The sequence below is a fragment of the Sparus aurata genome, chromosome 6, assembly GCF_900880675.1.
Source record: "Sparus aurata chromosome 6, fSpaAur1.1, whole genome shotgun sequence".
Taxonomy (NCBI): Eukaryota; Metazoa; Chordata; class Actinopteri; order Spariformes; family Sparidae; genus Sparus; species Sparus aurata.
Window position 1 is genome coordinate 23,825,467 of NC_044192.1, and position 17,379 is coordinate 23,842,845.

At 43.4% G+C, this 17,379-nt stretch overlaps 1 protein-coding gene across 3 annotated transcripts in view; it reads right to left on the minus strand.

The window, feature by feature from the left end:
• The window catches only part of rassf5 (Ras association domain family member 5), a 30,903-nt gene that overhangs the window by 5,997 nt on the left and 7,527 nt on the right, over positions 1 to 17,379 (minus strand). For 2 of the 3 annotated variants that reach the window (XM_030419317.1, XM_030419318.1), the window contains exon 2: positions 9,954 to 10,081. In XM_030419317.1, coding sequence (XP_030275177.1) covers positions 9,954 to 10,081 — 128 coding nt within the window. Of the gene's footprint in view, positions 1 to 6,410; positions 7,505 to 9,953; positions 10,082 to 17,379 lie in introns of those variants that run through there. The other variant, XM_030419319.1, reaches the window with a different exon arrangement.

Genomic DNA, 17,379 nt, shown 5'->3' on the forward strand with positions numbered 1-17,379 from the left:
CACAAGGTCCTGGGACACTGCCCTGACTGGACCTGGTCATGAGGGAGCCAGTGACCGGCAAGGCACAGAAACAGAGGGATGTGAACCATGAGAAGGCTTCACTGTGGTAACAAGAAACACAAACACTTTGGGTGAATGGCACTTTGGAAGTGATGAAAAATATGATACGAGCTCTAATATGATTTTTTTTTTTAACTGGTTAGTATAAGATGAGTGATACTAAATAATGCTGGTGGAAAGATGGTAAGAGCTCTGATGTTTTAATGTAACATAAAACACATGATTATTACATTGCAGCTAACTTTATCTTAAGAACTATTCTGGCTGCTTTACAATCTTTCACATGCTCACACCTTATGGAAACATTAGTCATCTGATGGCAGGTTAAAGCAGCCCCCTAATTTTTGATTTAATGTCTAAACTGGTCCGAATTTGATACACCAGACTGTTAGATTTTGCTGTATTAAGTGCTTTTGGAAGTTTTTTGAGGGAAAGTTGTAGAGTATTTTGATAATCAATTACTTGTCATTTGTCAAGCAAAAACATTTTCTGGCTCCACCTTCTTGAATGTGAGGATTTGTTGCATTTCTTAGTCTTTTATGACAGTAAATAAAGAGTCTTTAGGTTTTGGACTGCTGGTTGGACAAAAGATTTGTAATTTATCAGAATTTATTGACATTTTACGAACTGAACAATTAGCGGTGAAGATAACAAAGTCAGATAAAATGAATGAAATGATTTGTTGCAGGCCAACAACATACAAAGTGGTGAGCAAGGCATTACAATGTACCTGATGACACAGGGGATAAAATGCGACAACTTAAGAGTCAATCGTACCCAGAAAGCCCCAGCGTGCAACAAAGAAAGTAACCACTGACTGATTTGAGTGATTGTCATAACAATATTACAGGCGACAGGTTTAGACTGCTTAAGCCAGTTTAATGGTGTGATTCATGTGGACTGATGTAAAGCAGCTTAAGGGTGTAAGATATCTAGGACTGTTACATAAGGGTCACACACACATATGTACACAAGCCATGCAGATACATACACCCACAAACACTCCTTGGGGCGACATGAGTAAGTGTTGATGCTCTCACTCTGATGAGATCAGACAAGAGAGGTCACACGACCGCTGCAGAGGAGTCAGTTTTAAACCATGTGTGTCAAACCTGTCTGTCTGTATGACCTGACCACCTTAACCTGAAATTAACTCTTGACACTCTCTGTCAAACCTCCAAGTTGTGTGTTTGTGTGTGTGTGTGTGTGTGCAATCATGATCTTCAGGTAATGCTAGACTCTAGGATCTATTACAACTGGCCAAGATTGAGGACAGGAGGGGCGCCGTCAGAGCTAAACTAACAACGCTAAAATAATACTGAGAAAAATATGTGGGCAGAATTCAACAATAGCACATGAATATGCATCCGACGCAATCAAACACACATACACACACACACACACACACGCAGGCACACACAGACATACAGTATCCACACACACCAATAATAGCGTGTGTTAGCACAACGCCTTTACTGGGTCAAGTGTCGGGAAGGAGAAGCGCAATCGAGAACGCACACGCTGATTCTATTTCACAGCTCAGAGACCGCTGTGTGCCGGCGCGGCCAGCAGTACACACGCACATGCACACGCACACGCACAAACACACACACACACACACACACACACACAAAATGTTCAAAAGGCTCTGACCCTTTACATACAGATATATATATATATATAGTGTAGATATGTAAAAATTTGTATACCATCCTGTATTAAATGTCCAGTGTGTAGGATGTATGGGCAGAAATGGAATATAATGTTCATAACTGTGTTTTCATGTGTATGATCACCTGAAACTAACAGAAATGTCTTTGAATTTACAAAGGAAGCCAGTCCTCTTCCATGAAGTCCTCCATGTTTCTATGTAGCCTTGCATGGACGAACCAAACACTCAACACACTAGCATTTTTTGGCGTTTTGGAGATTAAAACAATGGATATTTCACTGTTAGATACACACTAAAGTCTACACACTAGACCTTGAGTAACCACCTGCAGCAAAGCATACTTCAGAATCAAAAGAAAATGCATTTATTATGAAGATGGTTACACCAAATATTTAATTTGTTAGCAGTATTTTGATGCTGCTTCTGCTCTGAATACTGTAATAAATGCTTAATATGCAATATCTACAACTAGGGGATTCAATCATATCAAAACAAAGCAAAAGACGTAAGTAGCGTACGATCAGAGGAGTTTTTCTTGCCAGTAAAAATCTATCTGACATGACTATGGCAGAAATGTTCACCTAGGAGTAAATGTTTTATTCAGTTTAGTTGGATTAAAGAAAATATAGTGCTGTTATCTTGAATAGAATTCTAAATTTCTCTGGGTTTGTTAGAATAATGTAAATGCACCACTCAACAAAATGTTTAACATGGCCTGGTTGTATTTTAAAAGCAGAAATGTTACATATTGTACCTTTAATTCCACCTTGCCACACACAAGCAATCTTTGTTTCCTTCCAATTTCACCTGATGTGCAAGTGAAAATGCATTTCATAGTGTTGAGAATCACCAACAGCCATGTAACTCATTCACTTTCACTGCACCAAAAAGCAGACCAGGAAAAATGAATATGCTCCCTGCTCATCACAGTGGTAGGCACACACACACACATACACACAGCACATTAAAGCTGGCTGGCTAATCTGGAGCAAAAGGCTCAGCTCTGGAAATAATTCATAAAGAAAAGAGGACCTGAACTTCACTGTTTAGATGAACATGAGCGTCTCCCTGCGTGTCCCTGTACATACATGCACACAAGCCTAGGAGAAGGAATCAACACGGTGACATATTTCTAACTCCTTATATATACAACACATGATAATATCTCTATTCACAGGTTGCCACACAGATCTTTTGCATATCTCCTTTTCATAATATAACACAGGGGAAAAAACACAGGACACTTTCACTGTGGGGCTTCTTTTAGTGCTCTACCCAAAGATACAATTCAATTACTATCGGGGATGTAGAAGCATTCCCTCTCCTGTGTTTAGCTGACTGTGCAGCTATACATTATGTCAAAACATTTGTGTTCTCTGGCTGTGTAGCGCCAAGGAAATCAGGCCCCATCAGCTGACAGCCCAGACAAGCTAACCCCAGTACCCTACTGTCTCAGCAACCTTAACTCCACACACAACACAGCTGGTCAATTATTCAGAGATTATACCTTCTCCAAGTCAGACACCAAAGGCACTGCCGGGACAAGGACGGCAAGAAGAGGGAGTGCTGAGCATGTTTTACATGAATGCAAATGCAGTCAAACTTTCTTTTTTCCTATCTGCCACACTGTTTCTTTTGCTGTGGGAAAATCATTCAAACACCAGCTGTGCATCATGGGACAACCAGCAGTGAAAGTTATACTCTATATACTGCAGTTACAGTGTATGGAACAATGGTGTGTGAAGCATTTGCATGTACAGTAAAGCAAAACCAAATCTCAGGAAGTGTGAACAGAGCGCCAATAAAACCATGAGTTGCTATGGTAACTGGCAAAAATGGTTCACTACAGTTAAGTAGTTTCCCTACACACACACACATACACACACATTCTAGTACAAAAGTATCAGCTTTGTTTCTACGGAAACCTCTCCCACACACTGTAAAGAAGATGTCTCTACGGGAGCTGTTGGTTCACATCATTTAAGCTGCAAAAACAATTCAACTTTAGCTAAAATGATTAACAGATTGTGACAATAAAAGTTTTAGCATTATGTCCTATGCCACAGAGAAATCCACCGAAGTTAGCATGCTAACCAGCTAGCCTAGGCCCATCCTGTCTCATTATACCACCTTGTCCATGATAGAGGCAACGGTGAGTCACTAGCCCCATTCACACTGCCGTTTGGATGCGGGGATCCTGCGCTAATTCTCCACCTCCGTCTCAGTGTGAATCTCTCAGAGGTGGCGAGGGGGGAAATTTCGCTCCGGTGCCTATACGCCTCTGGTGGTAGTATGATAACTGCACAGGTCCCTCACTCAATTACATAAAGACAAATGTCCCACCAAGCAATGTTACATGAAGAAACAAAAGTAACCTAGTAACTGTAACTGTCTTGGCAAATTATACAAGGAAAAAAATATCACAAATATACGTGGAGAAGCTTCTGTCCTCCGTCCTCCCACCTGTGGAACCGACACTTGTCAAATTTCTGTACGAAAAACAGCGTCTGTCACCGGCCCTCCCGACCGAGGCTTCAATGAACTTTCCCCCAGAAAACAGCCTCCGCCCCCCCAGGTGACAAAGTCAGATAGCATCCAGTTTACTGATGGCGATTATGTAATCGAAAAACGCAACTTTGACACTTTCCAGGATGTTTGGTGGGTCAGGATCTCAATCACTACACATTATAACAGCATCCATAGGATTATAAACTGTCCGCGGGTTTAGATTGACAGGGGGGACACCGGGGAGACACCGGGGAGACACCTTGAAAACACACCGATGTCATCATCATGACGTGAACCGTCATGCCTCTTTAGGAGCCACAGTGATGTCATATATTGTGTTGCACTATCTGTGTGAATTACACAGCGGTGATGCTTCGCTCTGTGTGAACAACCAACGGTAGAGAATTGGCAAACCACTGCTGCGGCGCTAATGTGGCTTCTCTATGTGAAAGGGGCTTCTGTAGCGTCAAATATGCCCTCATTCGCAGATGAGAGAGTAAAGAAAATAAGAGATAGACATAGAACCAGAACAAGAAATAATATTGCCTAGGTTTTTTTTACGGCTGGAGACAACTCTTGGTATATAAAGGAACAACGTTTGATGCTCAGGTTAAAACATTTCTTCTAGACTGGAACGTAAAAACGGATGTTAATGCTAACACTGGCTATTTAGCGACAGCTTTTAATGGAGGCTACTTGTATTGCACTACTGACAGTGTTAATATGTTTTCTAAGGAAGGAGTTGTGTACCTGAGTGCGACAGAACTATGAGTTGCTATGGTAACTGGGAAAATTATCAAAAGTTAGCTAAAATTATCAACAGAATGTGAAGAAATAAGACCTTTGATGTCATATATTGTGTTGCACAGATTTCTACTGAACGCCTGCTGTCTCGTAATACCACATTGTACATCAAGAGGGGATGTAGTGTCCAGTCAGCATAGAAAAGAAGCAAAACAAGAGTTAATATTAGCATTGCTTTCTATCACTGGAGACAGCTGTTGGCAATGGATGACTTTTTAATGCTGAACTCACAGCATTTCTTGCAGCAAGTAAACAGCTGCCAGTGCTAACATTGACTATTTAGCTTGTAGTGTAGACTAACGGTATTGCGTCAGCACAAAGTGTGTACCTGAGTGCCAACAAAACCATGAGTGGACACGTTAGCTAGGAAAACATTTCACTACAGTTAAGTAGTTGTTTTAAACATTAAAAAATAGCTCAAATTAGCAACACAATGTGAAGAAATAAGAGTTTTAGCATCATGTAATGTGTTGCACTTATCAACTGGAGTTAGCATGCTAACCAGCTAGCCTCGGGATGTCTTGTCTTGTAATATCATGTTGTACATCAAGAGGTTAGAGTTTGCCTTGATTCCAACATTAGCGAAAAAGAAAAGATTAACACTGGCGTTGCTTTCCAGCACCGGAGCTCCTGGTGAGTAAAGGGACAACGTTTGATGCTGAACTCACATTTCTTCTATACTGGCAAGTACACAGCTGTTAATGCTATTGCTGGCTATTTGGCAATAGCCTATAAAGGATGCTAATTGCATAACATTTCCGACAGTGTTAATATGTTAGCTATTTGTTGAAAAAAGGAAGACCTATGAGAGGGACTGTGCATTTCCTTGTTTTCTTATGAAAGGGATGGACAACCAAACTTTCTGGTGACATGCTGCCCCTAATTTGTTTTCTAGTATGAATATGACAGATGCCCAATTCTTAAATATAGCGCTGTAACTCTGATAACGATAAAGATCACATTATCTGTCGACTGTTGAGACGAAACCTCACAGCAGTGAGTCTTTACTCTCCAAACAGTGTTCTCAGACTGTGATGCAAAATCTATGTGAGCTGCTCACATGATAAATGAGCTGCCAAAAGGCATCAAGGTTGATGAACAAGGCTGTACAGATCAATGTGACACAACAGATGCATGACAGTAACCTTTCCTACACTCTCATATACGTTCACACACACACCTAGAGGCCTACTTGAGCATGCATCACCACTTCCTCTACACACTTCTGCTTTTTGCTGCCATGTTTTTAGTATAAATGGTAGTTTGTTTCCCAGCCCAACTTAAAACACCGGCCACCTGATCAATCTGAGCTTGTCTTACTCTTACAATTTCATCTGTCAGAGTGAGTGTTGACCAGATTCTATACCTTAGCTGCCTGCCTGGGTTTGCGGAAGAATGAGGTCTTGGCTGTGAAGAAAGTGAAGTCTTCGCTCTCATCGTCCAGGCTGCAGTACCCACTGCTCATGCTGTTACTGCTGGTCATGGAGGGGGTCATCACTGTGTTGACAGTCATGGAGAGGTCCAGAGATGGCCTCCGGCACCAGCGCAGCACCGGAGCGGCACGTTGACAGCTTGAGGAAGTGCTGGTTGATTTTTTCTTGCGAAAAAGGCAGGGCTGATGTGAAAATCAGCCACGATCAGAGTCTGCACGCGTCTAACTGTCCTGTACTCCTCCAGAAAAAGTCAGCGCTCCACTGCTGATGCATCCAGAGAGTTAGAGTCCCACCTGTGAGGGCGAAACAGGTGAACTCGGCTCAGATTAGGCGCTTTGCGTGCCACCGGAGAGGGGACCAGGAAATCCGAGAGCGAGCACAGACGTGTCACTTCCTCCTGTGTGTATGCTCTGACGCCGGTGTCACAAACACACACCATACAGTAGATTCACCTGCTCATTTACAGCTAAACACATATGCTCATACACAGCAAGTAACTTTCTCATACACACGCACACACAGAGGCACAGGCTGATGTCCTGGAGTCAGTTTACAGGTTGGTTTCAAGTTAACCCTGCTCACCTGAGAGCCCCTGATATACCCGCAAACAAACGCTCATAAATGGCACGCATGCAATAACCACATCCTGCTCTGAGTCTGTCTGACAAAAAGCAGTCATTCCAGACCCTGGCTGTGGCAGCAGCTCAGTCGTGCCGGTTTTTACTAGAGTGAGCATCCATCCGTCCCCGGAGCCAAGAATAAACAGCAGGCAGAAGATCTCTTTGCGTCCACAGACCCTGCACTGCCTCTCCTCTCCTCTTCTCTCAGTTGCTTTGGCGATACTACCAGAGAGACTGATGCCTCCTACTCAGTTTGCCTCCCACCCACTCCTCTCCTGTCTCTCTCTCTCTTTCTGCCTGTCTTTGGACCCGCTTTTGCTCCCTCACTCTCTTGCAGCCTTGCTCAACCATCTGTGGTTTAGTGTGTTATCAGCCTGCGAGCACCCTCCCCCTTCTATCTCCACTCTCCCTCTCTCTCTCTCTCTCTTTCTCCCTCCACCCCCTGTCTGTCTTCCTGCAAGCGACTGCACCCTGCAGAGCACGGCCACTTCCTCTTGAAGAGAGAGAGAGACAGAGTAGAAAGAGAAACGCTGATGAGTGAGAGATATGCAGTCTCCTGTTTTACATACGTAAGAGCAGCGGTGACAGGAAGCAGCAAAGAGAGACCGGAGGAAGATGGCTGCTCTTCTGGTGCGACTCTGCTGCAGCATGCAACGGTTCACCAGAAGCATCACAACCACTGTACACATGTGGCTTTTGATCCAGAACCATGCCATAATTAGAGCTAATGGTTTGACAAACAAACCAATCAGTAAGACAGAAAAAACATGACTGCCACCACAATCTCTGGAAGGGAGGGCTCACACCCGGCGTTTGAAGTGAGATTACGAAAATAATGACTGATTGCCCTCTGGATAGAGATTACAATGACCTCTAACCCAACAATGACCCAAGCTGCCCTCTGACTCTGGCAGTGACCCCCCTCGTCAAAAAGCAGCTAATGCTCACCCGTCACTGCTAAGATTGATGGTGCAGACATGCATCTGTCTGCACCTGCCGTTTCTGTGCGTGTAATATGATTTTTAAAATCTACTACCACAAGATAATAGGTAAACGTATATGCTGCCAGAGGGACGGTGAGTCGCCCTTTCATTCTGTGTCTTTCCATCAGGTTCGACTTAGCCGAAGACTGATTACCTGCAGCTCTGCTCCTCGCTTCCATCAGTGAAATCACTAAGGGAGAAAGGCAGCTTGCAGGGGGTGGGATGCTACACACACACACAAGCACACACACACGTATGCTGAACGACACTCCCTACTAGCTTCGAGTCGATGAAGCCCGGTCAGTATGCCGCATGTATGTGCTTAACGGGGGTAAAAGGAGATCAATTTCTGCTGATGCGCACACAACAAGGAAATCTGTAAAGATAGAAGGGCGACAACACACAAGCACACACACTCACACACACAGCTGACAGAGCAAGCAGAGCAAAAGGGGAGAGAGAGGACTGCAGGAAATGAACTGTCATATCTCCTCTTGTCTGCAGCAGTAGTGTACTCTATGAACAAAACAAGAGTGTGGAGAGAGGCAGGCCTTAGTCACAGAGTTCACATCCCTCCAAGACACATCATCGACGCTCACTTAATCCTGGCTTTCAGCTTGTTATCTTTAACTACACAGTCATTAAGTAGTTAATAGAAAAATGACTGGACAAAAAAATATATGCCCTTATTTTGTTCCAGTAGATATAGAACACTGAAAGAAATTAGAACGTTTTTGTTTTTTTGATCCTGACGTTTGAGAGAATGTACTCGAACTTCCTCGCTCACGCAGTCGCTCGCTCCAATTCTCGCCATTCCCATCAACGGGCTTCAGGGCAGCATGATTGTGTGTATTTGTTCACCACGCTCTAGAAGCAGAGTACTACCTGGCACATTACCAGGGGTCTAATTTTGTGTTATCTACCCCCTGGGGGAGGGAGTAGCTGCCAACATTCTGCTGCAGGCCTGCAGGGTTATCCAGCTTTCTCTCATGCATGACATATGTGTGTGTTTGTGTGGACCACATCGCGTGGGTGACTGCGGCTGGGATGCCAAGAGCTGCATGCAGGCTCACACTCTCTCAGGTTCCCGCACACACGCAAACACACACACACACAGACACAGAGTGGGCGAAGAACTATTCAGAAGATGAATTTTACATAATTACTGTATCACTGGATAGCCTGTGGCCCATACAGTATGAAAGACAGGATGAAAAATTATAGATTTCAGTCCAACTTGGTGCAAAATTTCGCAATTGACGATAACTAAATATATTCCACGAGCATACATAACATCTGGGAATAATTCGAGCTAACACAGCTATGCCACGCTGCAGCTCCCTACAGAGAATAGTGATTAACCTAATTAGTTTACATTCATATGAGATAAGCTGAGGAAAGTGAGGAAATCGGCATCCACCACTGACTGAAGAAATCAAAGCCATACTACAGGGGGAGAGATGATAGAAAAACTGGGGGAGGCCATGACAGCAGAGAAAGAGAGAGGGAGGCACATTGGATGCTCAGGTGACGTAGCAAATTTCATCCCGGGAACATTCTGTGACCAAATGAGCGCATATATAAATAAATTCATAAGTAGACAGCCGAGGAGGAGGAGGAGGAGGAGGAGGAGGGACAGCATGTTGTGAAGGAGGTTATGTAAAAGTGTAGGCTTGGAGAGATGAGGCGGGATGAACTCTGCCATTATCCAATCGTGACTCACATACACCTCTGCAAAATAACACAGGAAAAGAGTTCAACACTCAGATGAATGTGTTCGCTCTTCAGCAGTGACCCGGAAAATTCCACAAATAGCTCTCGAAAGCCTTTTCTTCACAAAAATAAGATTCTTTAGTGTGTTTGGAACACTCACCTTGTGTTGAGGGGCTGTGGAGGAGCAGTGGCTTCTGGGAGGCGGAGTTTGTTCAGGCTCTCTGTCCCTCTGGTTGCAGTCCAACTGGACCTGGCTCTCGCACTCAAGGTGGCAGGTGTAGCTGCAGTCTGATGGAGGCAAAAACACACCAGTCAGAGACAAGAGCACATATGACAGAAGCCATCTCTGAAAGTCGAGTGAATAAAACACCTCTGAGAATTGATGAGAACAACAATGAGAACCACACTTCATGTCAGAGAGTATGAAGCCGATTAATCATCTTAAAGTGTTTGAAATGAAGAAGATCAATCATAGAAACCGTCCCTTCACTCAGGTCATTAGCTCCATCTAGTGGCCAATGCCGGACACACACACCTAAAAGGTAAAGGACTGTAGTGTGAGTGGTCACTAACAAAGCATGCCTAACAATACATGTTTGTGTTTAGTGTGACTTAAGATTGCATATCCACGTCTCATTCTGCCATCAGATGGCAGGAAACAGTTTGCAAAGTACAACGATTGATATGATATCTGGTGGACACATTACTTAATTTATAATGGGCATACTGCACAAGGTCCGTTAAAGATCGTAATGGAAACAAATGTGTAATGTAATACTGTATCATAACAATAGACATACAAACTGTACCAGTGTAGCAGCCCTGCTGTGGTCAACTCAAATCTCACTGCTCAGCTAGAAAAGAATAGATTTGGGTACTTCCCCCAGAACTTCCCAAAATAGTCCGCAGTTCTTTGATTTCTGGTTGGTTCCGCACATGACAGCCTCAGCTTGTTTATGCCTTGCCAGCTTTGTTGTGGCCAGAGGCTTCTCCGCTGAGACGTATAGCCTAGCGTCTAACTTCTCCTGTGTTTGCTGAGATAATCTGCGCTCAAGAAAAGGGAGATTTTAAAACCGTGTGGTTAAAGAAGGGACTGTGGTTTGGGGTAGGGGGAAACTCTGAGTCAGATCCTTTTGAAAGCTTCTTAAGTAACAAACACTTTAATTGAATTTCAACAGTGATCTGTTTAGAAGCCACTACTTCATTATTTGCAGTGTTGTCTGGTATACTTCCTTTGTTGCTGCAGTGCTGAATGGATGTGCAAGATAAGCCGGGTTGGCTTTCTGTCTACTGATATTAGTGCCTCTGTCTGTATCCTGCTATGAGAGGGACACCGCTGCGCCTCTCACGCTCAGCATCAGCGCTGTTACCAAGGCAACAAGCTTCTTGATGACCACTGTAGAAAGAGAGCAGCTCTACTCATACTAGGTCAGTCTTAGAAGGCTGCATGTGGAGGTTTTTCAGTTCTTCCTTAGCTTTCAAGCCCAGATTGATTATCACTGGCGTTTAATTTCATGCCTGAATTTGCAGATCATTTCAAAAGAGCTTGTTTGGCAATGAAATGCTCCACGTGCTTTGCACTGGCATCAGAAAACAATAGGCCTGATTACTAAACCAGGGACAAGAAGGGGAGTAAAGGGAGGGAGGACAGACTGGGCTTATTGACAGGCGTGCGTGTGTGCGCGCGTGCTTGTGTGTGTGTGTGTGTGTGTGTGTGTGTGTGTGTGTGTGTGTGTGTGTGTGTGTGTGTGTGTGTGTGTGTTACAGGGACAGGTTGGTGTGAGGGTAGGGCTGCAATGCCTTGCTGACAGGAGGGATGTGTCAAGGAAAGAGTAGGGTTTTGATAAGGGAATCTGCGCATGACAGTTTAGAGGTCATTGCAGAAAGAGAGAAAGAAAGGAAGCACGCAGGGGAAGGGAAGAGAGAAACTCCTTTCCTGTCTTCCATCCACACTCTTTGCAGATTACAGACTGTGACTCTACTTCCATTGTCAGGCCATACTTAAAAAAAATTCACAATGTTTTGGGAAACACTCTTCTTCGCTAGATGAGAAGATTGATATCACTTTTATATCTGTACAACAAATATGAACAAATAGACGAATTTAGCTTAGCATAAAGACTAGAATCAGTGGGAAAGAGCAAGCCTGGCAATAATCTAGCTCGATGAGCCCCATTCAACAGCTAAAAATAAACTAGCTGGTAGGCTGATTTTGTTAACTTTGGACCAACTCAATATAGCTTTACCTATTCTTAGGGCTAAGCTAAGCTAACCTAGCTAAGTTCGTTATCTTTTGAGATCTTTTTTAAACAGACTAGGTTATGTTTGCATTTAATATGACTCGCCAGAATGTATATCCTTACTGTCCTTATCATGATACAAACAAAAATGGAGACTACTTTATAAAAAACATTGCTCCACAGCACTACCAGTGGTAAAAAACTGCACAGGGTCCCTTATAACTTCCTCTGGTGTCATTCTCGAGGCAGAAATCAGTGTTTTGTTGGGTGGTGGTTACTCAGAGACCCCACTATTATCTTTCCACTAATGATTGGTCAAGAGAAAACAGGAACGACTGCTTGATGAACTGCAAGGAAAATGGGAGGAGCGCTCGGAGATTTAAACGTCTCCCTGCTCCACACCTGCAGCGTGATACGTGATACACCCCTGTCAGTCACGGTTCACCTGGGATCCAGATCATTCCCACACTGATAAGACCCACTGTCTCTGGCTCTCACTCATATTAAGTGCTGTGTATAAACACAAGCAAATCAGCATTTCAGCATTTTGGACCAAGTGCTGCCTGATTCTAGACTGACACGATGAATAAACAACATGGTGTGTTATGATCATGTGACCACAAAGACAGTGTGTATTTTTGCTGACACTCTGGTGAAAACATGCTTATGTTTCACACGAATCCCAGAAGTTAAATTAGATTATAAGAACAGCTTGAATGTAGAATAAAAGTTACATGGTTCTGCTTTCAGCGGATTCAAGGCCACATAATGTGACAAGCTATTCATAGTTTTAATTGGATGCATGCATACAAGGTGTGGCTGCGCATTAGCTGTATATCCTTGAGAAGCTGAACCCTGCATATGTTGAGTGCTAATGCGCAGGCAGAGAAACTGTAGCAGTGATCCACAGACCCAGCAGGGCTCTGAAGGTTATGCAGGCATGCTGACACAGGCACAATCACAGAGGCTTGAGGAGGAAGAGGGAGAGGAGCGAAAGAGAAAGTAAGAGAAGGGGGCAGTCAGCAAAAAGGGTCAGTTTTTCTTGTGTGGTAATTTTGTGTGTGAATGCCTGAGAAAAAACTCCCCTCTAGGATACATGTTAGGGCTCGCAGGGGTTTCCCTTTCGCTCTTCTGTGGAAAGTACAACATTGCGCCATGTTGTTAAAGTGGGAAGTTGCTTTTAACGTGTAGACGGCAACGCTGAATCTGAAATCTGTGGGAATTTTTAGGAGAAGTTGTGTTGAGGTCAATTTATGGAAATCAGCTCAACAACAGGTTTTAGTTGTTACATTCATTCACCAGCTGACCTTTATTGTGCCATTTAACTTCCACATTTATCATTACACATGAGGCTGGGACCTACCTTCTAATCACTATATTGGCTTTCTACTCTTAAAGTCCGTACTTCACAAAGAGGCTTGTCTCGTTGGTCTCTTCTAAAAGTATGTGTGGTTGAAGGGCGAGCTAATCTAGCTGTCAGTGCTCATTGAGCATTTTATTTGACAGGCCTTTAAGACACTCTGTCCAGTACACCACAGTGATGTAATTCCTTTGATAGTTTTATCTCCTCCAGCAGATAAAACCTTGTTATCTCTATCATTCCACTTGAAATGTTGGAAGATTTAAAAAGATGTATTTAAGTTTGGTTTCAGAATCCACATTTTGTGATATTAATCAATTTTACGTGATGATTCTCGTCTCATCTCTTTATTTTTTAGACTAAATCTGAACTATATCCTTTTATACAATATCTTAAATGTCCTTGAGGCATTTCGTGGCTAAATAAAGCTGTATTAAAATGACACTTTGATGACAGTGAACACACCTGCATGCGGGGACGGGACATCGACAGCCAGAGATGACTGTAATGAAGTTGAGCCATAAACACTCATCAGCATCGTTTTTATTCTCCTGCACAGAGCCACAGAGTCTATAGTCTGGGTGTGTGTGTGTGTGTTGCCTCAACAAAAAGGAGGGCTCGGGTGTTATGTGTCGCCATGCTAGACTGGCCTTGGCTGCTCCTCCACGACAGGGGATGCGTGCACAGACTCCCCCTCTTTGTCTCTCATCCCATCATTCCAGTCTGACTGCTTTTAAGATGACATCGCCTCCAGACAGAGCGTGGCGATGATGCAGATGGATAGAGATGGAGAAAGAGACAACGCTAAGAAGCAGTGGAAAGAGATGAGGAGGCCCGGATGTACAATATGTGAAGATCTATATGTGGTGGCTGTGTTAACTTCCACTGCTGCACTTGGGTCGATAGCACCCGCTGCGAGGGAGGGAAGACAGGAAAGGAGGCGCTTTGATTGCAGCGTGTTAAATGACGAGAAGGAGGACATTCAGACTGTCTTTGAGGCGGCTGCTGTGTGAAAGCTTTCCACGATCGTGTTTCAGTTATCTCGCAAATTCTCTGCCCTTTGTTATTCTTTCCACTCCCATCATTCTTGGGAGTCCAAGGAGTGGGAAAAAATGTCCCGTTTGTGCATCACCTCCTGTAACTTAAGAGAAGATAGGGGATGTTTGTTACTGTGGGTGTGTGATAGACACAGATTAGCAGGTCATGGAGGATGTCTGCATGGCACCAGATAGAGACATATTGTATTTATTGCATGTCTGCGTGACGGGGGGAGGGGGTAAATAGGGGTAAGGCAGCTATAATGTAGTGGCGAGGATAACACGACGACTAATGAACCTAAGGGGAGCTCTGCGGGTCTTACGAGAGAATTAAGAGCAGCTTTGGGGGGCTTTAACCAGTCTGATCCCATCGCAGCTCATTTGGAGCAGTTATTCATGCTCTCGTACTGTGCCGCTCATCATACTGTACGCACACCACGCCACTCAAACTGTTTTTCATCCCTCGGTCGATAATTAGAAATAAGAATATCTTATACATTCTCACTCAAACGTAGTCTGACTCAACATGACTCCACTAGAAACATTTCATATGTTGATCCACCCGACGCGACCAAACAAATCTCCCCTAACCTAAATAAAATCTGCGCCGGTTCATCTTGACATCTGTGCGTGTTCGTTCGCAAAACATTATATTTCATATTTGATACTGACAATCTTTATCTCCACCACCACCGCAGCATCTCTACGTTCCCCTCCCTCGGCCCCTCCATCTGTCGGGCTACAGATGCTCCCTGAATCCACCAGACAAACAAGAAACCAGAAACCAGGCTTCAATTGTTGGTTTTATAAGCTTTTCTGAAGGGCTCATTCTGTCCAGAGGGCTTCGAATAGAAGCGGCTGAATATGTAACGAGAATGTCTCTGTGGCTGAAAATCACATCATTACTGACTACTTAGTGGGTTTATTTGAGTGTTTCAGTTAAATGCTCTTTTGATGGCTGAGATAATCAGACAAGTCAATTAGATAATCAAGAATGTTATGTCAAGATAAAAAAACACTTGTGATACTGATATATAGTGATATAGCAATAAAGGGAAAACTACAAACGCAATGTTCAATTAATTGATTTGACAGATGTTCTCAACTGTAGAGATATTCTAAAAGATTTCTTCCAGAGCTTTGAGGGACAACCCGTCTCTTCGATAACAACTGAACAAGCTCCATCAGCTGACGGAGGCCACAAGATGCAGCTGAAAGCTCTGGAAGTCATCAAATAAGTAGATGTTGAGCTAAGAATCCATATAACTATTCCTAAGGTCAAGAATAAACCTAACAACGTATAGACTCCTAGAAACGTAAACCCTCTCATTCATCACTTGAGAATGCATCTGTATCTGTTTGGGACATTTCTGCCTTTGGTGAGCCACCAACACAAAACGCCGGGATGTGACACCATTGAAACGAGACACAATGATGTGTTTGTAAAACAGCAACTGACCAACCAACCTAACCAACATGGTACCAAATGACAATGCACCAACCACGGGACTCAAAGCTTTTACAAACCCACAGCATCTGATGGCATCATTCACTCAAACAGTACACAATTTACAGAAAAAAAGCTAAAATAGACCAATAGGCCAAATATACTTGGGCGGACATTAAGTCTATTTGTGGGAGACACAACATAATAGAACAATTAAAGATTGAAGACATGAAGGCAGTGATATCCTGACTTTTAGTCAACAGGATGAGTCAAACTCCAAAACTACTCGATCCAGCATTTCACACAGTGTAATTTGATCACATCATTTTGTTTGACTTTCTATGCTTGATAAATGTACACATCTTTCAAACTCATGGCCCAAATTTTACCAGAAAGTGTTTAGTCTCCAAGCCCAAGCTGAGCTAATTGATGAAATAACCTTGCTGACATCATCAGGGTTATTCTCTTAGACTTCAGAAAGCTCTTCCGGTAAACAGAAGACATTAAACGGTTTCCACCTGCTAAGTAGTACTCTTCAAGATGAGTCAACTTAATTTTTTTGGAGTGCAGTTTCACCTTTGCCTTGGAGACACACAGACCCAAACACTTACTACGCCATTCATCTGTGAGACGACAGCCACTGAGCAGATATTTTTTTAGCAATCCAAAAATCAGAGAATCTCGGAGGAATTCCCAGACAGCCTCTTCAAACAAATGACTTAGATGGAAGATAATAATAGGTAGAAGACGCTGTTAAAAGAGGAACTGAGGAATCTGGTGTGGGCCGCGTCATTCTTCCGAGGATTAAATGGGTTTCCTAACAGGAAACACCATCTAAAAAGTACAGATTATCTGTCCGAGTCAGCACACGCTGCTGATGCTGCTTCTGACTGTTTTGAGGCTGCAGCATGACGTCACTCAGGTGGAGCAGTGACGAGCAGCTGTCCTGAGTCATGTTTGGTCAGGGTCTTATCAGGCTCACACAGGAGGGAACACACACACACAGTCTCACAAAAAGAGCTGAGGTAACATCAGCTGTCAGTGTCTCGCTATGAATGAATCAATAATTCTGCAGCAAACAGCCATCTTGGTCCCTGCCTCTTTTTTTTCTTTTAGCCCAGCCACACTTTGTGCTAATGTTACATTATGTATTTATCAACCCCCCCCCCCCCCCCCAAAAAAAAAAATAACTGCATTAGCAAGTCCTCTATTTGGAGAAAACATGGGAAAAATCAATACCATGCAGCCTCCAGCAGGCTCACGCTTATCTCAAATTCCTGCTACAAATATGAAAGTCAATATGATAATCCAGTTAGGTAGGCTTTTTCTCGACAGTTTCATATTGTGCTGGTTTTCTGTGTGCGTGTGTCTGAAGCTTAAATAAACTGTGGATCCAGCTGCCTTTATCTGACCTGTTTACTGGACTGTTCTGCCGTTTACAGCCCATCTGCAGCATGTGTCCTCGCCGCTCACACATGATCTTACACACATAGACACTATGT